The sequence below is a fragment of the Diabrotica undecimpunctata genome, chromosome 6, assembly GCF_040954645.1.
Source record: "Diabrotica undecimpunctata isolate CICGRU chromosome 6, icDiaUnde3, whole genome shotgun sequence".
Taxonomy (NCBI): domain Eukaryota; kingdom Metazoa; phylum Arthropoda; class Insecta; order Coleoptera; family Chrysomelidae; genus Diabrotica; species Diabrotica undecimpunctata.
This window is the reverse complement of record NC_092808.1, coordinates 143,332,234-143,359,667: the sequence shown is the minus strand read 5'-3', so window position 1 is coordinate 143,359,667 and position 27,434 is coordinate 143,332,234. Positions and strand designations below refer to the sequence as shown.

The window sequence follows — 27,434 nt, the reverse complement described above, 5'->3', positions numbered from 1 at the left end:
CAGTCTGTGGCAAAATTGTAAGTATCTAATATTTTCTATTAAATATCTAATATTTCATACATACAGGGTGTTTCCAAATGACACTTACAACGTTTGACTGTAGATACTTCTCGAAAAATTGAACAAAACGATATAGTTAATGAGGGGTTATTTACTTTTCGAGATACAGGGTGTTAAAATTTAAAAAAAATTAAATTCTTTTAGTTAATAACAACAATAACTTTAAAACCAATAAACGTATTTACTTGAAATTTAGTACTCGTAGGTTGTTTTTAAATGAAAAATAGCTTCCTTTAGTGAGAAAAAATTGTCCATGGTACAATACAATGGTGTGTATTTAGAAAAATTTTTCACCTTTACTTTTTTTTATGAAGTCAGCTATTCTAAAACACAATTATTTTTATTGTAATTGAATTAACAAAAAAAAAACTTTTGTTGAATTTTAAAATAAGTTATATGATGTACTAATGGTTAGTAACAAAAACTAATTTGTGGATTAATACTGCATTTAAAACACTTAGCGAGTGTTTTTTTTCCAAACCAGTTATTTGATTAACCAAAAACACCTTGTATATTTTTATATTTTAAAGGTTGGGTTAAAATAAAGGTTTTTATTTTTATTTATAGATAGCATGTGAGAAGAAATTTCAGATAGACCAACATGTGAGAACTGCTTCACATATTGCAAAAAAAGGAAAAATAGGAGGAAAACATCAAACTTCAATGGCTAAATGTTTCCAATCTACTTCAAAAAAATTAGATGAGCAAGAAACTTTTAATGAAGACTTGTGTCGCGCATTAGTGTCTGCAAACATACCGCTTTCAAAATTAGCAAATGTAAATTTTAGTTCGTTTCTAAAAAAATATTGCAAACTTAATGTTCCAAGTGATCGGTCTCTAAGAAGAAATAATGTGAACTGGCTATACTCGTCGGTGTTAATTAATATTAAGGAAGAAATTGCAGATAATTATTTTTACATATCTGTAGACGAAACCACTGATTCCTCAGGAAAGTGTATTGCTCATTTATTGATTGGTGTTCTTAAAGAAGATACCTTACCAAAATCTCATCTTATTTCATGCCAGCAACTTGAGAAAACAAATGCTTTAACAATTTCGCGTTTTATACAAGAAACATTAGCAACTTTTTTTCTTCCGACAACTATTCCTTCTAATAAATTACTGCTTATTTTATCGGATGCTGCTCCTTATATGGTGAAAGCAGGACAAAATTTAAAAATATTTTTCCCAGATTTAATACATGTTACTTGTGTAGCGCATGGATTAAACAGAGTTGCAGAGGAAATACGAAAAAAGTTTCCTCTTGTAAATACCATGATATCCAGTGTCAAAAAAGTATTTCTTAAATCTCCTATAAGAATTCAACTTTATAAAGAAATGCTACCTAACATTCCTCTTCCACCACAACCTATTTTAACGCGATGGGGAACATGGTTAGAAGCAGCTAATTTTTATGCAGATCATTTTGTTAAAATAAAGAACATAATTAATACGTTAACAGATGAAAGTTCCCAATCTCTTTTGGATTCTAAACAAACTTTTCAGAGTAACTTGCTTTAACAAGAACTTTCATTTATAAAATCAAATTTTAGTTTTGTTCAAAAAACAATTACTCAGTTAGAATCACCAAAACTGTCATTGTTCGAAAGTACAGCATTAATAAAAGAATTTGCGTCATGTTGTCGGAACGTTAGAGGTAATATTGGAAAAGATATTTTAAAAAAATTTGAAGCTACTATGGAAAAAAATAAAGGTTACCATATTCTTTCTGAAGTAGTCAGTGTTCTAGCTGGAAATATTTCGGAAACAATTAATTTAGAACCAAATGTTTTGGTTAGTTTGAAAAATGCTCCCATTACATCAGTTGATGTTGAACGAAGTTTTTCCATATATAAATATATGTACTCAGACAGAAGCCACAAGTTTTTGTTAGAAAATTTTGAACACCACTTGGTCATTTATTGTTACCATAATTCTAAATAAGTTTATTCATACTTAAAAATGATGTAGTTACCTAGTTACTTAAAATAAATGTAAATCTTAATGAATAGTAGGAAATATTTAGTTATGTACACTTTTTTTTTTAAATAAAATTGTTACTATTTTACGATTTTTTTATTTATTTGTATGCATATTTTGTAAAATATTTGCATATTTTCGGGTAAACACGTGCATATTTATGCGCATATTTTCTACATTTTTATTTGCATATTTGCCGAAGTCTAATTATTACGTATTTCAAAATACGCTTATGTAATCGTCGCAGTTTAGAGATTATAATAAGCTTATATGTTTTTGTATAGGTTATGCTACTTCGTGCTTGCGACAGTCTTTATAAAAAAAGGGGGTGGGGACGGTTGTAACAGTAATTTTAACGTTACTGTAATTTTATAGGCACTTTTTTTGTATTACAGATGCCTAGGCAACGCATAAGAAAAACCTCGAGAGGTGAAAACGACATATTGTTGTACAAGATCGCTTACGATGAAATTAAATTAAGATCTGCTTCTTTAAGAAAAGCAGCAGATAAGTACGGCGTTAATTAAGTTTCTCTTTTGAGATACAAGCGAAAGAGAGATGCAGTAAATTAAGATGACCAGGAACAGCTGGAAAATATTAAAATGGGATGTGTGGCTCATAACAAAGTTTTTAACGAAGACTAAGAACGGCAATTAGCGAAGTATCCCATTCGTTGTGCGGATATATATTTTGGTCTCTCCACAAAAGAGGTAAGAAAGTTGGCCTTTGAACTTACCATAAAATATAATTTAAACGCTCCTTCCACTTCTCTGGAAAATAAAATGGCTGGAGAAGGATGGTTTCATTCATTCCTGAAGAGAAATTCCGAACTATCTATCCGCGCTGCTCAAGCCATAAGCCTGTCTCGGGCGACAAGGTTTAACCGATATAATGTCAATCGCGATCACTTTGAACCTCAGGATATATATAATGTTGACGAAACTGGCGCTACTACAGTACAGAAGCCTGACAGAGTTATTGCAAGACGTGGCACAAGGCAGTTGGGCGCAATTACTTCTGCTGAACGAGGCACTTTGGTCACACTAGCATTTGCAGCTAACGCATTAGGCAACGTCATTCCACCTATGTTCATGTTTCCTCGAATTAGATATCAAGAGCATTTCATTAGAGACGGACCTGTGGGATCAATAGGTGCCGGTAATCCATTAGGGTGGATGCAAGAAGAGTCATTCATTATATTTCTTAAACATTTTCAAGAACATACGAATGCCTCTTTGTCGTAAAGATATTATTGGTGCTAGACAATCATTCGTCCCATATACATATCAACCCCTTAGATTTTTGAAAAGGTAATAGGATAGTATTACTGTCATTTGCGCCCCACTGCTCTCACAAGCTACAGCTCTCAGATAGATCCGTTTATGGGCATTTCAAAAAAGCCATTAATACTGCCTGCGATGCCTGGATGCGAAATCATCCAGGAAAAGTCATGACTATTTACGACATACCGGGTATTATAACTATCTCAATGCCACTTGCTCTCACTCAGGTGAATATCCAGGTCGGGTTTCGAAAGACAGGGATCTTCCCAATCAACCGCGATTTGTTTCAAGAAATTGATTTTGCGCCATCGTTCGCGACAGACAGGCCTAATCCAAATGCTACTGAAGATGTGGGCATGTCTAATCAACATAACATTAGACTTGCACCTGATAACAAGCACTACCACCTTCGTTATTAAATGAGGATCCACCTTCATTCAGTGCAGTAAGCCCAACTGAGCCCGAAAATAGAGGTTCAACTAAAGAGGCTGTATCGCAGCCATTTACTTACAGTGAGTCAAATATCATAGTACACCCAGCCAATCCTAAAAAAGGAAACATTCATTGACCATCAAATGCTTACACCAATTGAAATATATGAGCTCGAAGCAACAAAAACACCGCCTAGACAAACATCTCTAGAGCCTAGCCAAGAATGGCAAGCTGGTACAATGAATCTGGAATCAGACATCTCTCCTCGTGATGCTGTTTTGTGTCAGCCATCAGAACCGTCTACAAGCAAGCAGTCTGTGTTCTCGACTGAGACTTTACGACCTTACCCTAAAGCTCCACCTAAAAAACTAGGAAACAGAGGTCGAAAACCCAAAGTCTGCTATCTACACAGATACTCCAGAAAAGGAAGCTGTTAGAAAGGAGTATGAAGAACTACAGAAACGGTTGAAAAATAGACAAACAAAGAAAAAAACGGGTGTGGCAGTCCAGTGGGACTGCCGGTACAAGTTATACTTCTATACACGCGTTCGCCGTTACAAATTTATATTTGAGTCAATGTGCACAATCATTACATATGTAATGCTATAGGTAAGAAAGAAAAGAAAGAGGAACATAATTAGGTATATAGGTATATGGTGCATCGTTTGCTTTATATAAACAACATTTGACCTGTAATAGGAGTATAGTAAATGAAGGATTGAATCAATATTCTGATGAAAAGTAATGGAAATAAAATACCATTATTACTAATGTGCAGTTACATTGTGCAGCTATGAAGTATTGGACAAAGAAGTGAGAAATCAAGTACAAAAAGCAAATAGACTGACAGGATGAATTAATAACACTTTATGGCGAAACAGACACATTAACACTAAGATGAAGTCAAGTATTTATAAAGTCAGTCTAAGACCAATAATGACATATGCCTCAGAAACAAGACCCGACACAGCCACAACACAAAGGCTTTTGGAAACGGCAGAGATGAGAGTGAGAGTAGTGAGAAGAGTTAAAGGAAATATGCTGAGAGATCGAAAGAGAAGCGAAGATATTAGAAGAAAATGTACCGTACAGTGTATAAGCGAAAACTTACAATGGAATAACCCCATAAGAAGAATGGGGGAGACCCGTGTCGTCAAAATAGCAAGAGGTAAGTCACCAGAAGTATCGGACGGCCGGGCAAAAGACGGATTGACAACCTTCCATAGATGTTTTAATTCGTCAATGAACAAGCAGAATTGCTTATAAAGAATACGAATAAGAAGAAGAAATTCAATAGGTTTCGACCTTGGGTCAAGCTATGCATCAAGTATCAATTTTTTAGGATTTTTCCTTTATAGTTATAGCACATAAAGGCAGAAAAACAGACAGACAATAACTATTGAGTCCTTAATAATAAATATTAAAAGGGTCAAAAATTTTAGTATACAGTTTGTTCTCATAAGTTGTGGAGATAATTACAACATATTCAACATATATTCTAGCAAAAATGAATGAATTTATTCAATATGCTAACGTGGAAAAAAACGAATTAACCCAAACAACTCTTTTCTGAACCTTAAAACTTGAATTACTAAATTTTTAGGTAACTGAACTAAGCCTCAGTTTTATTAATAGCGTCTTGGCGCCATTTTGTAAGATACTTTTAAATGAGACCATGGAGACATTAATATATTATTTGAAAGCACTTGTATAAATCATTAGGTCCCTGGATTTTTTGATTCTTTGTGGCACCGTTTCAAAATCCCCACTAAATTGTGAAAATCTTATTAAATTAACTCTCGGTGAAAGAATAACTCTTTCTTTCCAGATGGATAACGTCACTAGTATCATATATATGCCAAAAAATCTTAATTTAAAATAAAATCGACCTTTTTTAAGATATATCTCCATACATATAAACGTATACATAAAAGAAATTTAAAATAACAATCATTATATTTGTCCCTTTTATCTCTACGCCCATGATTACTATATGTACTAAATATTCAATGATAAATAAAATAGTAAAATTAAATAATGTATAAAATTATCGAAATAATATTAAAAAAGATATTATGATTGTTCCATTCTTTGATTTTTAAAACCAAAGTGTCAAAAATCAGAACATAATAATTAAAAAAATATATTTCCTGATTGGGCTCGAACTCGGGACCTCTGGTTATAAATACCGCGCTTCAACTCATTCGACCAGTAACCTTAAATAATAAGAATTATCAATGCCATTATTTGACAAGAACATTATTATATATTATTTGACAAGATGTCAGTTTTTTTGTTGTATTTTGTGTTTGTGTTTATTTATTTACTGTATTCCAAAAATGGAAAGGTTATTACAAATCATAGAAGTTCCAGGAAGAATATTTATTTGTAAAAGACTTTGGCCAAATGTATATATCTACCGAATTAATATAAAATAATAATAATATTAATAAATATTAAATATATTTACAAAAGGAACATTTTTATTCTCGAGAGAGAGAGAGAGAGAGAAAATATATCTTCTGTCTCTCTCTTACCTATATCTTACATATTATATGTAATGATTTTGCCGATTCACTTCCGTACAAATTTCCAACGTCGAACGCGCGTATAGAAGTATAACTTCAAAAAGTACTCGAATCATCTACTGGATAGGTAATCAAAAATAAAAGGGAAAAAGCAAAGAAAATGAAGATTAATTCGCCATCAGAATCATCATCAGAAGAAGAATGTTATTGTCTTATTTGCTTAGAGACCTATTCAGCGAGTCGATCTGGAGACAGTTAGATTCAGTGCCAAGGTAGTTGCAAACAATGGTCTCACGTGGCCTGTACTGATGAGATACAACTGTCTTCTATTCGTGTTACAACCGCCCCTGGTATGGGGTCGGTTGTAACAATAGCACACACTTATAAATGACATATTCCCTCCAAACTATTTTACTTGAACTACTGGTTTTGACATTAATTTAAAGACAAATGAATATTACTTCACATCAAAGACTTTGATCGTTGCTTACAGCTATAATAGCTGTGCTATGAAGCACTAAAGGAAAATTGTTACAACCGTACCCAGTCTACCCTAATGATTCTAATTCTTCACACCGTTCTTTCATCTAGCTTTCCTTTACGATTTTAATTATTGCCCTTATCGTAAGTTGGGCTTCCTTGTATTTATATTGGTTCTGATGTATTTTGTACTGTCTGCGTTGCTCCATTAGATTAATTATCTCTTCAGTCATCCACTCGTTTTTGTGAATTTTTCTTATTTTACTCACCAGTCGAAGCCTTGCATTCGCGATTAGGGCATTGTGGTCAGACGAAATGTCCGCACCAGGGTATGCGGCCATTCTTTTTATATAGTTGCTTTTCTATATAGATATCTTCTTGTATATTTGTTTATTTTCATTCAATTTTTTAATATGTAGATTTTAACTATACATTATAAATGATTCTTTAAAAATGTACAATGATTTGACTGAAAACTTAAGCTGAAAATGTGCAAAATTATGTTGATAAACTCAAAATTTTTGGTCTTGTTTAAAATGTTAAGTTGTGTTTAAAATTTTAGATAATTAGCTTCATGGATAAAAATACGACAAACACTTTTGGTACTACGTATAAGTCAGTGTTATTAAAACAAAGTAAACAGTATACTTACTTTGCCATCGACTATCAGTTATAATTGAAGGAGAAAAAGTTCTATACGAATCTTTTCTAAGCCAATTTTTCATGATCCAATCGTTATTACATTCCGGTGTTTGAGAATCACAGTTAATTGTTGAAGATGGAGGATTTGGATACACAATGGACTCTAAAATCAGAAAAATCATTTTTTTTTTTAATAATAAAACGATATTAAAAATATTGATATAATTGTAATTTGTAATCTATCCAGCAAAAAAAATTTTAAAAATCTTTAAGATTATTGGTAAGGGGGCGTTCAAGTATTATGGAACGCAATTTTTGAATATTTTTGACCCCCCCTCCCCCCATGTAATGATTCGCAACGTTTTACAGGATCCCCCTCAACCTACCTAAACATTACGTAACACCCAAGTAACAATTTTTACTTAAAGTAACAATTATGTTGCAAAAAATACCGGAAAGTCCGTAAAATAACTTTGTTATAGTTTTAATCGTATTTGCGGTAATAATAAATAAAACAAGAGATTTCTAACTCGGCATAATAAACTTTTTTCTGCAGCCGTCCCGAAAATAAAACTTTCGGTATGATTTATTAAATCGAAAGTACCATTTTACACAACTCGTACCGAAAGTAACTACTTTCGGGACTAATTTTTTCACTTTCGGGACGATTTTGAGTAGCTAGGTAACGGCTTTGACAATTACATCACCTTTGTATTTTATTATGACAACGCTTGTCATTTAAGATTCGTGTGTTTTCGCTCAGTTTTTCATTTTCAATTCCAAGAAATGGAAATCAGCAGTGAAAGTGAAGCCGAAATGATTCCAGATGAGATTAGGAAAACTGCTAAGCCGCTATTTATGAATTATTGCAGGTAAAGTCAAGAAAGAAGTATGAATTGGTTTACGATTTATTTCAAAAATGGAGCAATGATAAAATTCTAATATCTTGAAGCCATCAAGCCTTTGGAGCAATTACTCGATGCTTAAGTCCACACTTAACATTAAAAATAATATAGATATAAGCCGCTATCCAAAAGTTATTGCTTATCTTAAAAGAAAATCCATCGGTTACAAACCGAAAAAATCGAAAGTATTGAATAAAGAAGAAATAGATAAATTTTTATCAGAAGCTTAAGATAAGATCTAATTAATGACAAAGGTTATATAATTAAATCTAATTTCTCTTTTTTTTATTATTTTGTTTTTGTAAATTTAAGGTTGCATTAATTATTGGTTTGGCAGGCGCTTGTCGTCGTGAGGGGCTTTGCAAAATGAGTTTAGATGATATAGGAGATAAGATACCCATGTTAGTGATTAAAATTTATAATTCTAAAACGAACATGGAAAGAACCTTTGTGGTTATTGGAGAACATAACATTTCTTTATACAGAAAACATTTGTCATTACGTCAAGCAAATACACCGCATCGTAGATTATTTGTATATTACAAAAATGAAAGGTGTACTATATACCGGGTGGTCCAATAAGCCGATCTCTCGGCTATATATCAGAAACTATTCATGTTATAACTTTAGAAGAAAAAATTCCTTAGTAAAAGTGGCCAAGAGAAATCGCTGGAAATAACTTTCAAGTTTCTGGGTTAACCGCTAGGGGGCGTAACCTGCAAAGAAAATTTTGAAAACCAGTTATTTTGTAAAATTTTTTATTTAAAACGCCCAACTTGAAAAAACTCCAATTCAGTCGAATTCAGGTCAAGGCTGAAAAACAATACCTAAAATCCGAGTCTTTTCAATGAAAATCAGACATTTTTTTTAAATATAGAACTTTAATATCATCAGTGTATTGCTTATTTAACTTTCATTATTTGTGGCTTCAAACTGATTACTGACATAAAATAAATTTTTACATATACTCATATTGCAATGCAGCAGATTTGATTTTGGTTCAAAGCACGTAATGGTTTGGAAATTAATCATTCGATGGAATTGATTTTAAATAGCCCGAACGAAATCAAGAAGTCTGTTTACTTAAAATGGTTGACAAAACCGGAAAAAAAAACATTGATCAGCACTCATTACATCGTTGTATGCAACATGCCTTGTTATACAGATTATTTATGTGTATATATGAATTGTTATTGTTTTTGAGTTGTCTTTTCAGAAGACGATAATTAAAATACAGAAATTTCAATTTGATATGATTTTTCGGACTATTTGGTCACACTATTCATACTACATAAATAATAAATAGTAAACAAATAGAATAAAGTTTTCAATATGTATATTATGGGTTTTACCGCATTCACTGCGATAATTGTATCTCTCTTCTTGACCTAGTGTAAATCGAACTTGTGACGTTGGGAACTGCAACTCGTAACCAGCGCATGGCGTTCACGTGATAATTCTATCTATTCGGCGGCCCAACTTTAGTAGAAACTTTGATAATGCTTAGCGTAGCAAAATAAAATTCTTACCTTGGTCTCCATTACTTTTAGGATTAGTGAAATATATAGCTGACGAGCCATTCGTCAAACAAAAGTTATCGCCAATAATAAAAACATCATCAGCATTAACGTGTAAAGTAATCAGCAATCCCGAAATTCTGAAACAGTAATAATATTTTAGGCGTTAAAACACAATTAAATACATTTTTAAAACGTGTTTACATTTATATAGATACAAATACCGCCAACTTCACCTTCTTGAGGTATTACCTGTTTGATACAAATGAGGATTTGTCGATCGAGTATGGGCGATAGAACCTAAGACCACGTGATATATAAATATATATCTGAAAGCTAAAATTGGCAAACCCAGTCGGCCATTAATTCAGGCGAGTTACTTACTTATCAGAATAAAAACAATATTCTAAAAGAACCGATACTCTGCCTCGAATTTGAATAGTTCAGGGATGAGCAACAGGAAGACTGCGGGCCACTTGCGGCCCGTTAAACATGTTTATGCGGCCCACCAAACCATTCTAAATTTGAATTTCTTTTATCGACTTTCTCTATCTTATCAATATAGGGGAGAATCGCCTAAAACGGGGACGAAGGGTAATATGAGGACATTAAAAATTTCAGTAATAAAGTGGAGAATTGACCGCCGAACGACGAGTGGGTGTTCTTGGTTGACCAGTTTGCAGTAAGTAGTCGAGGTGTGAGCTTATGTTTGTTTTGTGTACAGTCGATCAAAGATTTTTTGTGATTTGTTTACGATTTCAACCTGCACTCTTGGTTGGTGTTAGCAAGGTACATTTAAATTATCAGTTTCGGTAAGTAGACCTTTGTTTCTGCTGTCTTTAAGCTACATTTTCACATAATACTCATTTAAAAATCTTAGCATTTTAGCTTCGATACGGCATATTTTTTTAATTAAGTCATAAATGGGTCATATGGGGACGGTAAGGGTAGCTCAAAACGGGGTCGTCCCCATTTTAACCTATGGGATATTTTAATGTCGATTAAGTAATTTTACTAGGTACCTAGGTAGAACTGTTTTGACAAATTATTTAAATATGAAGGTATTGAAAAAAATCTGAGTCTATACAAAAATTACTAAGGTAAGCATTTATGCATTGAATTATCCAAATAATTATGTTTTTTTAAGATTTCAACATGGGTCGTTATACAAGAAAAAGCGAAAGACAGAATTGGCCCAAGGAAAGTATGATGGCCGATATTCAAGAAATGTTAGAAGGCAACATGGATTACATGAAAGCATCGAAGCCATACGCTAATCCACAAACTACTTTGGAGCGCAAAGTAAAAGAAGCTCGAAAAAAAGGATTGAGTTCAAAAGAAGCTGCAGAAAAAAGATTGGGTAGATTTAAGCCTGTGTTTTCGGAAGCGCAAGAAAATGAACTTGTGGATTATATTTTATATTTAGAAGAAAGATTGTTTGGCCTTAGCTTAACAGATTTTAGAAAACTAGCTTTCAAATTAGCCGTTAAAAATCACATTCCACACGTGTTTAATGAAGATAAGAAAATGGCTTTATGGCCAAAATAAACATTGGCTTTATGGCTTTCTAAGGCGGCACCACCAATTATCATTACGTAATCCTGAAAAAACTTCACTTGTAAAGGCAAAAGGTTTTAATCGAGCAGCAGTAAAGAAATTTTTTTGATTTGCTTGAATCTTTATATACACAACACAATTTATCACCCAATGATATCTGCAGCGTAGATGAGACCGGCATTATGACTTTACCTAACACGCCATCCAGAATCCTTGCACTGCGTGGTAAAAAGCAAGTGGGTTGTTTGTCCTCAGCAGAACGAGGTGTACTGGTGACCTTAGAAACCTGTATGAATGCAGGGAATTGTATGCCAGGGATGTTTGTATTTCACCGTAAGAAAGCAAATCCGCTCTTAACGGATGGTGCTCCACCAGGTTCATCTGCAGTATATTATGAAACTGGTTGGATTACCAAAGAAAACTTTAGTGTATGGTTTAAAAAGTATATTGAGTTTTCTAATCCCGGACCTTAAAAACTAGTGTTGCTTATTCTTGATGGTCACAGTTCCCATACCAAAAGTTTAGAACTCCTTCATTTTGCTCGGGAAAATAACTTTATATTATAATGCTTTCCACCACACACAACATATCGATTACAACCGCCCGATGTCTCAGTTATGGCACCACTTAGTGTATTTTATGCACAAGAGGTTAAAAATGGTTGCTTAATCACCCTTTCAGGGGTGTTACAATTTATCAAATTGGTCAACTAGTCAATGCTGCTTTTTCAAGAGCAGCTAATGTTCAAACCGCAGTGAAGGGATTTGAAAAAACAGGAATATATCCTTTCAATAGAGATGTTTTCCCTGATTACCTGTTTGCCCCGTCAGATACCACAGAACAATCAAACCACAATTCTGAGCAGCAGATATTATGCGCCACTACTACCAACACCACAAAAAATGGAACATTCTACTATTTCAAGTGGAACTGTGCCTTCTAACGACGCTTCTCCTGAGCCTTATAAAGAAACTGCTCCTGAGCCCTTTACTTCAACAGGTGGGTCTACGTCACCCAAATCAGCTTTTCTGCTTTCACCAAAAAAAAATTTTGATTCCCCCACCCCAAGCAAAGGAGCGTGAAAAAGGAATAGTAACAAGAGGAAAGGTAAAACTGTCATATTAACATCGTCACCATACAACAAGGCTAAACTAGAGGCCGAAGAATAGGAGCGCCATGAGAGACAAGAAGGTAAACACAAATAAGACCTTTGGTCGGCAGTGCCGACCCACAAATTTATACATATTATAGATTTTTTTTTTTAATTTAATCAGTATTTCGATAATAAATTGTGGCAGGTAATAATTTGATGTCATTTGTTTCTGTGAATTAAAAAAAAGATCTGTGAGATAATAAACACTAAATTTTATTCATGGTTTTAAAAGAATTCGACCAATCTGAGCGTTAAGTGATCCCGTGTATGACACTTTTCCAATTAATGATCTGAAATCCAAGTCATCCATCGGACTCTGTGAATTCTTATAAAGACACGTTTCAGGGTTTCGGTAAGTCGATCCCAAGCATGACGATTTACATGTAAAAATTAACGGAATATTAGTCGATGAGCAACCAAATATTCATTTCTCCCCATAAGCATTTAATTGCTAAGTACGGCAAATTTAAATTTGCCGATGCTTCATTGGATTGGCCGCAAAGTTTCATGTATAAAAATTGCAAGCGCGGGATGAAATGTTATTTCCGGATGGATAAGTACTTAAGAACTTAAGTAGTGAAGTGATAGTGAGTGCACGGACTGGCTTTTCTGGTATTATATCGATCGATTTGTTTTGCATTGATTTATTTTTATTTTCTAAAGTAATACTGTGATAAGGGACCGGTGCCGTAAATGGTTAAAGGATTTTTTGATATATCAGAAGTTTTTTTTTAATTAAAGTGTCACCAAATTCAGGTAAATTAACTTAAAAAATGCAAGCTATAGGAGAAACTGTAAGTATTAATAAATTTGATATTGTAAATTATATTTTGCAAAATGGGTTTTCATCTATTCCATACGAAGAACAAATTGTTATTAAAAATAAGGGACGTCCTTTGACTAATATGTCCCGGCTTATAAATATTAGTGCGGGGGGTAAGGGAAGTAATAGATCATTTTCAGATAATTGGTACAGCAAGTACTCATGGTTTATCGGGAGTAAAATAAAAAACAAACTTTTCTGTTGGCTTTGCATCTTATTTTCAACAAATAGGGGCAAACATTAAAATCCGTGGTGTGAATCTGGTTACGATTATTTAAAGGAATTATTTAATGCTTTACAGAAATTTGATATTTCGTAAGATTATACATATAGCCAGATTAAATTAGATTAATTTGGAAAACAAAATATTTATGTTTCATTAGATAATACCCAACGTGAAAATGCTATTAAACATACCAAAAATTTTAAAAAACAATCACGCAGTTTTACGTCGTTTAATTGATATTGTAATTTTTTTAAGTTGTCAGGGATTATCATTTAGAGAACACCATGAATTAGAGCATTCGTTAAATCAAGGTAATTATAGAGAACTAATAAAAATGTTTTAAGAAATACGATTTGGAATTTTCTAATTTACTTTTTGATTCGAAGACATTTAGCGGCGTATCTAAAACAATCCAGAATTAATTAATAAAATCAATTAGTTACATTTTGAGTAATGTTATTGAATCTTAGATTAAGGAATCCATTTGCTTTTCACTAGAAGTAGATGAAACACAATATTATGAATTGTTGTTCGATACGCGTTACGTGATAGTATTTATGCGAGGTTTTTAGGTTTTACAGACGTGAGTAAAAGCCATAAGGCAGAATATCATCATCATTCAATTCAATCTTCGCTTATCCACTGCTGGACATAGATCTCCCTCATAATTTTCCATCTATTTCGATCTTGTGCCTCTTGCATCCAATTCCTATGACAAAGTTTTAGATCGTCAGTCCAACGTGTTGGTGGACGACCTCAGCTTCGGTAGGCATCATCTCTTGGTCTCCATTCCAGTATCCGCTTTATCCATCTATTATCTGTCATTCGAGCCACGTGACCTGCCCAGTTCCATTTCAGAGTTGCTACTCTCTCTACTGCATCAGCCACTCCTGTTCTTTGTCGTAGCTGGCGATTTGGGATCTTGTCTCGTAGTGAAACGCCCAACATAGCACGCTCCATCGCTCTTTGGCACACACGGATCTTTTGAACTGTTCTCCTTGTCATAGTCAACGTTTCCGCACCGTAAGTTAACACTGGCAAAACACACTGATTAAACGTTTTTCTTTTAAGGCATATTGGTATATCAGACGATTTAAAAATATGGTTCAGCTTGCCGAAGGCTGCCCAAGTCAGTCTTATACGACGGAGAAGCTCAACGGTTTGGTTATCTTTTCCTATGCGAATCTCATGACCTAGGTATTTATAGGCCATTACCTGGTCTATGGATCTTGTTCCTACGCATATAGCTTCGCTGACTACAAGATTTGTCATCATCTGGGTTTTAGATACATTTATTTTCAATCCCCTTTCTAACGAGGAAAGGTAGAGCTGATTTAAAAGTTCTTTGGCCTCATCTATCCTATCAGCTATCAGTATATGTGTTTAATTATATTTATATACCGATAGTCAATTCGGCATTCTGTCAAGGCTTCCAACATTTTTTGTTGATTTACGGTGTCGAATGCCTTTTCATAGTCGACAAATATTAAAGCTAGTGGTTTATTATATTCAGTGCATTTTTCTATAAGATTTTTTATTACCAGTAGGTGATCGTTTGTTCCATAGCCTTTTCTAAAACCCGCCTGTTCTATGGGCTGATAAAATTCCAATTTATTTTCTAGTCGTTTCGTAATTATTTTTGTACATAGTTTATAAATATGTGAAAGTAGACTTATGGGCCTGTAATTCCTGAGGTCGGTAGCATCCCCTTTTTTATAAAGTATGATAATTTCTGCGTTATACCACTGGGTTGGTGTTATTGCTTCCTGCAAACATTTAGTGAATAGTTTGGCAAGGACCTGCCATAATCTTTTTCCAGCCACTTTCAAGGCATCTGCCACTATTTCATCGCCTCCGGGGGATTTATTGTTTTTCATTTCTTGCACTGACCTTCGAACTTCATTGGGTGTTATGTCCGGTAAAATTTCAGATCCCTGATTGATTATCTTTGGTAATGATCCACTCCGGTTACATTGCTGGTCTTTGTATAGTTGTCTATAAAAACTCTCTATCGTGTTCATAATTTGAACTCTATCCTCAATGATTTACCCCTGTTCATTTCTTAATTTCTGGACGTTTTTTCTTCCAATGGACATGCTCTGTCTGAGTACTTTCAAGCTTTTGTTTTCTTCTATTACTCTAGTTATTTCCATCGTATTGTATCGTCTCGGATATTTTCTAACTTCCTTTTTAATTTTCTTATTCAAAATTCTTAGTTCATTTTTCTTCTTTCCTCTAGAAGATGTTTTGTGTTGTGGCTTAATTTTTTGTTATTGTTTTCAGGACGAGGACAGTATTTCTTTTCAGAAGGCAGAATATATTTTTGGTGTTTTAAAGGACAGAGTAAAATTTTTTGATATCAAAAATTTATTGGTAGGGCAAACTTATGACGACGCTGCCGTGATGTCTGGTGAATTGAATGGTCTCCAAGCAAAAGCAAAAGTTAAAACTATTGCACCGCAAGCTTTATTTACTCACTGTCATGCGCATAGAATGAATTTAGTTTTGCAGGATACATGTAAATTAAAGAATGTCGTCTTTTTTAGCCAGTTTAAGCGGATTTGCTACATTTTTCTCAAGCTCGCCTAAACGGATTAATGTTTTAGAACAGTTTGTTTCGAACAAAATGCCAACAGTTTGTCAGACGCGATGAAATTTTACCCCCTCCCCCCCCCCCCCCAAAAAAAAAGACAAAGGCATGACACAGACACAGATCTCGAGAAACGAGTATATTTTGAAATTTTGGATACCTACTATTATTATGCGAATAGATACTTGTTTTTCGAATTTTGAAGATTTACAAATTTTTGACCTCTTTGGCGATTCAAAATTTAAAAGTTACGCCAAAGAAATTTAAATATATTTATTAGACAGGTTAATTAAAAATTATCCATCATTCTTTAATAAAATAAAATTAGGAAATGAATTAAAAGTTTTATATTTTTCGGAAAGTGGGATAAGTTACAACATATGTATAATTTTATACAGTGATGAGTGCCTTACCACCCGGCAAAATAGCGGAAAGGATAGAAGACAGATTAAGTTGTGAGATAGTACGAGATAAGGCTAGTTATTGACGTGGCTATTTCACTTCAGTCATAATTATACGGATGACCTCGAAAATATTTTATTTTAATAATTTCTGATGTTAGAATAAATGATTGAATAAATTAAGATATATTATAGTAAAAAACATTAATTATTAGCGATTTTAAATTATAAATCTTTAAGTTTATTTAATAATAAAAATAACTTAACTGAAATATTTGATGAAACTAAAGCTAGGTATGTTCAATCCAAAACAATTATTGTGTGTAGAATTGGCGTAATAGGTAGAAACGGGGTCTACTGACAAAAAGATTGGAGGTTCAATTCACACCAAGGATAAAATTTTTGTTTTATTCAATCAAAAAATAATAGAAAATATGATACATATTGAATAAAAAGTTTTTGAAAAACTCATTATTTACAGTTTATTCTTATTCCAATGTTAAAAAATAGAAATACAAAATAATTCAAATTCAATTTCAGTTTTACAGTCTTCAGTTGTGATTGCAAAATAATCCGGTTAAGACTGTTTAATGCCAAATCCATCACTAAATTCTCAGTGTTAATATTAATTCCTCTGTACAGGTAATGATTTTTAAAACAATTAACAACATTGTAATGGATGCGCGCGAACAGCTGCCTGCTTTACAGCTAACCAAATCATCAACCCATCAAAAATAATATCATACCGAGAAGTGTTTTTGCACGGTAAACAGAAACTTTTTATTAAAAAAACAATTCGTGAAAATGGTTTTAATGGTCGAGGAAAAAGTGCAAATTGTTGTCTGGCATGTGAATGGATTATCAGACAACATGATTAGACAACAATTTGTAAATATGTTTCCAAATAGGCATGCTCCAGCACGATCAACAATTCAGTCTATTATACGTAATTTTTTTACTTATGGATCCGTGTTCACTCCAAGAGGAGTTCGTAGACGAAGGGAGGTAAATCCAGATTTGGAACTAAGGGACACTTTAATTTGTGCAAGTATTGAGCAAAATCCTACCCAATCAACATCTCGTCTCGGAGAACAATATGGAATTTCAAGATTTAGAGTAGGTAAAATTTTAAAAGACATGGATACCGTCCCTATAAACTTCATAAATCCAACGAACAATTCCCTGGGGATCAATATAGACGATTAGAATTTTGTCAAACTGCAATGGAAATGTCACATCAAGATGAACATTTTTTAGAGAACGTTTTGTTTACCGATGAATGTACGTTTTCATTGCAGGGCCGTCACAATTCAATGAATGCTCGGTATTGGTCTCGAGGAAATCCTCGTCAGATTTATGTCGCTCGTACCCAGCGTCCTCGAAAAGTAAATGTTTGGGGAGGCATAATAGGGAATCATGTCATTGGTCCATTTTTTATAGACGGTATGTTGACTGGGCGGAAATACTTGGAACTTCTGCAAAATCAAATTGTCCCAGCCCTTCGTAATTTACCAATACCTTTCAATTCCATATGGTTTCAACACGATGGTTGTCCCGCACATAATTCTCGCATCGTCAGTCAATATCTCAGTGCGACTTTTCCTAATCGATTGATTAGTGGCCACGGAGATATTTTTTGGCCTGCAAGATCACCTGATCTTGCACCTTGTGATTTTTTTATGTGGGGATATATCAAGTCCAAGCTATATGGAATTGAAGACGATAGGCCTAATTCTCTCCAAGAATTAAGAGAAAAGATCTCTGATTCAATGAGAGGTATTAGTCCAGAAACATTAACTAATGTTAGACGAAACTTTTATAATAGATTGGGTTATTGTTCTGCTGCTAATGGAGGCTTATTCGAACATTTATTGTAAATACATTTCACTAGAATAATTTTTTTTATTTTTATAGAATTTCTACCTATTTAAATATTTTTGGAAGTACATTTATTTAGAACGTTCTTTTATGTTTGAAGAATTATTACTTTATTTTCGATAGTACGACATTGTTTTTTTTAATAAGATTTTCATGTTTTACTATAAACACTTCTAATAAAAACTGAAATAGGTAAATGTCTAGTGATTTAAAGCAAAACGATATAATATTTGCATAATTTCAAGTTTTTAAAAAAGTAAAACCTTATTGTGGGATTTGAACCCTGAGCGCCTGCATGAGAATATCGTGACTTGAACTCTGATCTATCAAACTTTTATATTTCTTTAGTGACAGTTTGGGTTATTGTTCTGCTGCTAATGAAGACTTATTTGAACATATTGTAAATACGTTTATTTACATTTTTTTTTTTTTTAATTTTGTAGAATTTTTACTTAAGCAAAACGATCTCTGCATAATTTCAAATTATTAAAAAAAAAAAAATTTAAAAAAAAAAAAAAAAAAAAAAAAAAAAAAAAAAAAACCACATGTGGGTTTTGAACTCTAATCGCCTGCGACGTCTGTGTCGAGTTCTTACCACTAATCCACGAAGGATACAGGTTACTTCGTAACAAGAGTGTATTAAATCGTCACATCATAGTAGAAATTATTCTAATTATTCTTGATTAATAATTTAAAACTTTAGATTAAATAATTACTATTAATTAAATTATTTTATTCACATTTTTGCTTTATTGTGGTCAATCAGTTTTTACTTTATGTGAAATTAAAAAATTGAAATACGTCACACATACGTCACACATAATAATTATGACCGAGGTGATTTAGCTCGAAGCTAACGTCTAAAGGTGTGAGACTATCGATTTATAATGCTAATTATAGGTTTCTACCGATTATTTCCCACCTCTACTATTTTCATCTCTTTTTATTTCACAACGTATTATATTTTCTATCTTTTGCGTTATTTTGCCGGTTCTTAAGGCACTCATCACTGTATACTGCAATTCATTACATCAAACTGTTATCGAAATCAATAAATTATTGTCATTAATTCTCTCATTACCACCAACTTCTGTTTCAAATGAAGATTTCTCTTGTCTCCAGTGGCGCACCGAGGGGGGGGTTTTGGGGGTTAAACCCCCCCCCCCAGGACCCTATTACTTACACATTTTAAGGACTCAAAATGGAGGTAACATCATAAAAAAAAATTTGGTGACCAACCAAAACCCCCCCCAGAGGCAAATTCTAGGTGCGCTACTGCTTGTCTCAAAAGAATCAAAACGTATTGTCGAAACACCATGGAACAAGAAAGAATGTCTCAAGCTTGTCTCAAATGTCAATAAAAAAAAAACTTTCAAAATCTCTCCAAAACTCTAATCAATTTTACGATGACGTTATAATCCATTCTGCTACTTCCAAGCAACGTAGACTAGAGTTAATTTATAAACATGTTTAGTTTCTAAATTTATAGAAAAAAACAAAAAAAAAACAAAAAATATCCTATGATGATTGAAGTCTTTTTAATAGACGGTATACCTATCTGAGGAAACAAAAAAACGTTGCCGACTTTGTCGTTAAAGCCACGAGTCGCCACTGCGAATCCCTACTTTTTCAAGGCAAGTAATGTCTTTTTTATGCAATTTTTTTTATATGGGCTTTTCTGTGGAACGTATCCACCGCATAAAACGAGGCCTCACTGTATATGGTTAAAGAAATAAATTAATCTCTTGACAGGGATTTACAGCAGTTATTTTTGCACTTTATCAAATAATAATTATGCGTTGTTGACCGCAAACTTGTAGTGATAGACATGGCGTCACCAAAGTTAGAAATTGTTGACAAGAATATATTTGTAAAAGCCAAAAAATGTGTTTAACACTTAAATAACAATTTAAATTAAAATTTAAAAGGGAAATTCCCAGTGGTTGGCTCTATACCATGGTTTTAAAAATAGCTTACAATGATGCAAAAACTTGTAAAATGGTATAAAATTTTACAGTTGTCCCTTGACAATCCGACATGGTATGGGGGTCGGATTATCAAAAGTGTTTAGATTACCGAAAGTGATTATATATTTGGCATTGTTTTGCTAGCAGTAGCTTACAATATTCTTAAATGTTTTGAGGAAAATGTTACCCAGATTAATATGAAAATGAAACACCTATTTCGTCCAACTAAAACATGTTTATAAAATATGGAAGCTAATAAATTTAATGCACAATCTTTGATTGTCTTTTGTTTTTTCTTGTTTTGTCAGTCTGTCATTACTTGTTCTTGTATCTCCTTTAACATCAAAATTTTTTCAAATGCTTATGCTTTCTCCTCGCACCAACGCATAAAAGTATTTGCAGCCAATAGAGCATCATCACAGTTGACGGTGAAAGATTTTTCACCCTGTGCTTACGTGTTCATCAGATTCTGTCATTTTTTAATTATTTCTTCATCTGTTTGTCTCAAGCCAGCATTGAGATTGTCATCTAAAATCCACTCTTGTAAAGCTTCTCTTGATTCTGAATTAGTCATATCGTTGCAAATATGAAAGGCAGCATTTAGTACAACTTGCACAGGTTTGTCATTGGATTCTTTGTTAACTTCTATTGGAAGGAGAGGGCTCACAGGCAGCTGGTAAATGGTATTCTAGAAAAAACCTTCAGTGATAAGCCAGTAGCCGGCGCTCTGTCCACAGCGACATTCGACGCCTAAATGTTTCAGTAGAAACCTAAGACTGGAGAAAACACTGAATCTTTCTTTTGGAATATCAGTTGTCTCGGCTCTTGTAGTGTGTAGTGTCTTTTTCATTTTCGATAAAAATAAAATCTTCTATCTCAAGATAAAATTGAAAATAATACAAGGAAATTAATAGGTTTTGTGTTTTGTTCTTCTTCTCTTCTCCTCCTTTTTTTTATATAGACATGACTGTTTTTCAATGTGCCTCCAGTAAGTTGTCGTTTCATCGTTTTCTTGGTCTTCCTACTGATCGTCTTTCTATTGGGGAACCGTCTCTTGCCGTCTTGACTACTTTATTTATTGTCAGTCAGCTTATATGAGCGTTCCATTCTACTCTTCTATTTCTTACCCAGTTCTTGATGTTCTTGACCTTACATCTATGTCATATATCTGTACTTCTAGCTCTGTCCCATAGTGTCTTACCATCAATTTTTCCAAGTGTTTTCATCTCTGCTATTTATAACATCCTTTTTGTCCTCTCTGTGTCAGGTCTTGTTTTTGCCACGTATGTTATTATTGGTCTGATGACTGTTTTGTAAATTCTACCTTTCGTTTCTTTCCCGATATTTTATTTCTCCATATTGTTTCATTTAGGCAGCCTGCGGCTCTGTTTGCTCTATTTACTTGATCTTGCACTTCGGTTTCGAGCTTTCCGTAACTAGATAATGTGATGCCTAGATATTTAGACTCCATCACTTGTTCTATTATCTGACCTTCCAGCTCCAATTTACATCTTAGAGAACTGTAAAGGCCAATCCTTTGACAATGGGGCAAATATGGCCGGGAAGTATAAAGGAATTCAGTCCAGACTACTTCAGGAGAACGAGTTAGCATATTTTGCCCTATGTGCTGCTCACTCCCTAAATTGAATTGGTGCTAATGTGGCCAGTGCTACTATTGAGGCTCAGAAGTTTTTAGTAGGAAGGCTTTAGAAGGCTCGGTATGTATTCTTTCTTCCAGGAAGCACTAGAAGAACTAACTATGGGAATAAAAGTAAAAGGACGACCAATCAATAATATACGTTTTGCCGACGACACTATTTTATTAGCGGAATGTCTTGAGGATTTACAACAAATGTTTGACAGAGTGGTAGAAGTCAGTGAAGAAAACGGACTGTATCTAAATACAAAAAAGACACAATTTATGGTAATTACAAAAGCCCAACAGCGCCAAGAAAACATAACAAAACGTGGAGAACAAATTAAAAAAGTTGAAAAATATAAATATCTGAGTACAATAATTAACGAAAATAATGAGTACACAGAAGAGATTAAGGCAAGAATAGGAGAGGCAAGAAATTCTTTCAACAAATTGAAAAAAGTACTCTGCAGCAGAGACATTTCATTTTTTTAAAGATAAGACTTCTGAGATGCTATGTGTTCTCCGTATTATTTTATGGGTTGGAGGCTTGGAAATTAAAGAAAGATGTTTCGGACAGATTAGAAGCCTTTCAGTTATGGGCCTACAGAAGGATATTAAGAATATGTTGGGTGGATAGAGTCACGAATGTCGAGGTGTTGAGAAAAATGGGAAAAGATAAAGAAATTTTAAATACAATTAAAATAAGAAAACTGCAATATTTGTTACATGTCATGACAGGCGAGCGTTAAAACTTGTTGTAATTAATCATGCAAGGAAGAATATAGGGTAGAAGGAGTAGCGGAAGAAGCCGCATCTCCTGGTTAAACAATTTGAGAGCTTGGTTTATATGCACTTCTGCTGACCTCATTAGAGCAGCGGTATCGAAAGTGCGAATTGCCATGATGGTTGCCAACCTTCTTAGAGGAGATGGCACATGAAGAAGAAGAAGAAAATAAATGCTACTCTGATAAAAACCTTCGGTTATGGTAAAGTTAAGAAGGCTCTAGTGGGTCTTAAAAACTACAATATCATTGAGGCCAGCTCCCTTTTGAAAAATATTGGGAAACTTAAATTCATCGTTTTGACATGTTTCTGGCATGCTTTGTTAAAAAAGATCATTCATGTCAATGAGTGTCTGCAAAAAAAGATCTGGCAGAACAGTAGATTTGATTTTTATTTGTTGCATAAAAAAAGTTCTTTGATTATTATGAATTAGTATCAATAATTCCAAAATGTAAAATTCCATACACTGTTAATATATTTAAATCCTTAAATAGGCCTTTACAAAACCAACCATACGGAACACCTGCAATACATGTCACAATACGCTTTTGGACCTTGAAAACGTCCTTTATACTAGGAGAGCCACCCCAGAAAATTATACCATAACTCATTGTCTACTGTACTTTGGCAAAATAAAAAAAAAAGTGAAACAGTAAGCGTTACTGTAGACTAGCGCGGATCTTCATACTATGTTTTACTGTATTTTTAAAATTTAATAAAGTAATTTTATTAGTTATATACTGTAAATACAGCATGGTATCAGTTGTGCTTTTAATTGTCGTTCTCAAGCATATTATTAAGAACATACTGATAATAAAGAAGATGGTTTGGAAAATTTCCAGTTTTCTAATTATTTCTTCTTAGCGTATTTTTCCTACTAAGTCATGTCATTCCTTATATTCTGTTGCAGCAAATAACTGTCGGTCCTCGGTTGAGCTTAAAATCTATATCGGCATTTGTCGTTTTGCACCTAACCTATATTGTCAACAGAGTCTTGGCGGATTTCATTGCGATGTAAAAAGTTACCTATCCAGAAAAATGCTTTATGGGTATTTCTTATTATTTACTGCATAAATTACGCGATGTAAACTACATTCCCAAGAGAAGATAAAACATTGCTATATTTAAAAGAATTTTTGAATAATTTAGCCAAATTTGACTCACGCTACCTACTGACGCAAATACGAAAAATTATATCTGGAATTGTGGTTTAAAAATAAAGTTAAAGTATACAAATTTTAAAAAAATAATTGAAATAAAGAAAGGCAAGATTATTTGATGAGATAAATTTAGCTTTAGTTTCATCAAGGTAAGATAAGTGTAATCTTTGTATGGGATGCGCAGCACAAGAAAAGTACCAGAAGAAGACTATAATGCTCATATTTAAAAAAAATCAGAAGAAAAAAAAGAAAAAATTTACAATGTGTAATTTGTGTGACTCTGTTCGACTTAATCGAATGTTTCTGCTCTGTATTATAGAACAAAATTAATTTTGCGTAATTATACAAGTTATGATTTCTATAACAAGGATAATAACTGTTTCATGCGATACAAAGACGAAGGGGAAATAAAAACAAATTGTTTCGCATAAACATTTGGTACTTAGGACAAGAAACTTTTATCTGTCATAAATCAGAGTGAAAAGTCGTTTTAAAAGATATAGCTTTAATAACAACAGTTTCATATATAAATGATATCTGCAATTCAATTTTTTTTGCTCTACTATTTCAGCGTTTTATTGAACGCTGAAAATTGAAAACGCGTATATTATTAAACATTATTTGATTATTCAGAAAAACGTAACAAGAAGGGAAGTGAATGTGAAATTAAAAAAGATGCGCAGAAGATAAACTAACAATAATAACCAGGGACAAGTTTTTAAATATTGATAATCAGATACTGTTGCTTCAAAGCACATACTAAAAAAAAAGAGAACCTAGTATGATTTTAGAAATACATTATAGAAAATAGATTTGTTTTGATACAGCATTAAATAAAAAAGTATATTATTTACTTACATTTGCAATGCATGCTTCATTTTTGTAAAAACACAACTGGATACAGAAAGTTATCATGTTATGGTTTTCCGGGGCGAGTATTATATGAGTCAGATATCCGGTGAAGACAGATATGATCACTACTGATTCTGGCTTTGGTGAAAATACAAGTCGTATTTCATATAATTTGTTTATATACACTCATAGATAAAAATATTGTATACGCGAAGAAAACCAAAGTAGTGTATATAATATTTTTAAAAGTTTTAAAAAGTTTCTATGAGAATAAAAAATCATAAAGATAATCCGAAAATGACATTGGAACCAAAGTGCCGTAATTCAAATTGATGGGCAGCAGCAGCATAAGAATTCTTAGATGTTAGGTCTTTAATGTCCTTTATTTAGTAGAAAGCTGGAGCCTTACAGAAGACGCCATAAAACGATTAGAGGCATTTGAAATGTGGTGCTACCGACGTATGTTGAGTGTCTCATATATACACCACATAAGTAACATAACTATATACGTAACATATATACGTAACCTCAAAGTTGATCACATGTGATCTTGTGATTAATTTCCCTAACAAAACTAAAATAAATGATTAAAAATAACTATTTTCATACTAGTGAAGATTGATAAAGATCTTTGGGTGAAAGTTGTTAGTTTTTTGAGGTTATTTTGTTAAAATTAAATCTTGTAATAAATGCTCAAAACCTATCAATGACGAACAAATGGAGAAAGCTCCTAGATGTGACAGCTGCCGTATGGTTTTCCTTTGGAAGAGAAATGCTCAGGTCTTTGTGCAAGTCAGCAGAGAGCCATTGTCGTTCAAAAACGGATAATTTTGTTCTTCTGCGGAGACTCTGTGCTTTCCTTCAAAAAAATACCTGTTTTAACTAACAAATTCATTCAGCTAGAGGAGCAAATCAAGTCTTTAAAGGAAGAGCTAGACGCAGTTGAGCAACAACAGCAGCAGTGCGTTAGTGGTACAATTAATGTGGAAACATTATTGATGATAGCATGAGTGCTAATAATCTGATGGTGTATGGCATCCCTGAATGAACAAGTAATAATATTCAAGAAAGAAGATCACTCTTTGTTCCGAAAAAAAAAACATATAAACCTTCAAAATTTTCTCGTTGGTTTTCTCCAGATTTAAAAAAACTTGTTATTTCAAAAAAAACTGCTCATGCTAGATTCAAACATACTCGGTTAGCAGCCGATTATACCCTATTTTCAGATCTTAAAACACAATGCAAAACATTAAAAAATCAATGCTACAAATCTTATATCTCCAACATTGAGGAATCTATTCACTCAGACTCAAAACAATTTTGGAACCATATAAACTCTTTGAATAAAAGCCACGGAATTCTAAATGCCATGCATTTTAATGACTTGTTAGCTGAATCAAGTGAGGAAATAGCAAACTTGTTTGCGAGCCATTTCTCTAGTGTCTATCGCTCAGACAAAGTTAATTTAAGTAACTTCAATTTTAAAGTAAAAAATTCTGTTGACATTCTATTTATCCAATTTTCACTTTCTGAAGTCTTTGAGTCTATAAATGGTCTAAACGATAAACTGAGTTATGGCCCTGATAATATTCCTACATATTTTTTAAAAAGATGTGTCTACAGTCTATCGAAACCTTTACATGTATTATTTAATTTATCTTTGAGACTACACACCTTCCCTTAGTGGCGTGACAGTTATATAACTCCTGTATTTAAAAACGGTGACAGAGACAATATAAAAAATTATAGGCCTGTTGTTATGTTATCTGCCATCCCTAAACTTTTTGAACTATTTCTAAACAAATATCTTACTTGGCATTGTAGGAATCTCTTGATTAATGAGCAACATGGATTTAGGCAGGGTAAATCTACATCTACAAATCTTGTTTCGTATCAGGATTACATTATCAGGGCTTTCGAGGATGGGTACCAAGTGGACTCCATCTATACTGATTTCTCGAAGGCCTTTGACACAGTAATCCATTCTTTACTCATCTTTAAATTAAGATGTATTGGCTTTCCTGAGTGGTTTCTTTCATGGTTAAGTAGCTATTTTGATGAAAGAATTCAGTTTGTTTTTATAAAAGATTCACTTTCAATTTCTATCTTTGTCAGTTCAGGGGTCCCACAAGGTTCACATATGGGTCCTCTTCTCTTTAATTTGTTTATTAATGATATTTCTGGGGTAATAAAGGTTTGTCAGCTTTTGCTATTTGCTGATGACCTTAAGTTACATTTTAAAGTTTCAAATCTATGTGATTGTCTAAGGATCCAGGAAGACCTTACTTCCCTGTATAATTGGTCTCTTTCCAATGGTCTCCAGTTAAATAAAGATAAGTGTTGTGTTATATCCTTTAGTAAATCTAAAAAGAATGTTGTGTTTGACTATCACATTAATACAATACTTTCGTCCGTAGCATCCTGTCTTATGCTTCTATAGTATGGTCACCATACTATTTTAACCATATTCACACCCTTGAAAAAATTCAAAATAAGTTTCTCTTCTTCAAAATAAGGTCAAGGCTAAATATCAGTTCCTTAGAAGACTACAGAACTAAATGGGATCTACACTTGAGTG

At 33.2% G+C, this 27,434-nt stretch overlaps 1 protein-coding gene across 1 annotated transcript in view; it reads right to left on the bottom strand.

Annotated features, from left to right (window-relative positions):
* The window catches only part of LOC140444025 (uncharacterized), a 175,904-nt gene extending 150,909 nt beyond the window's left edge, over positions 1-24,995 (bottom strand). The window contains exons 1-3 of the mRNA XM_072535608.1: positions 24,863-24,995; positions 9,840-9,967; positions 7,416-7,568 (exon numbers count right to left, since the gene is read on the bottom strand). Of these exons, the coding sequence (XP_072391709.1) occupies positions 7,416-7,568; positions 9,840-9,967; positions 24,863-24,882 (301 nt within the window). The 5' untranslated portion in view covers positions 24,883-24,995. The remainder of the gene's footprint in view (positions 1-7,415; positions 7,569-9,839; positions 9,968-24,862) is intronic.
* Between the last annotated feature and the right edge of the window lie 2,439 nt (positions 24,996-27,434).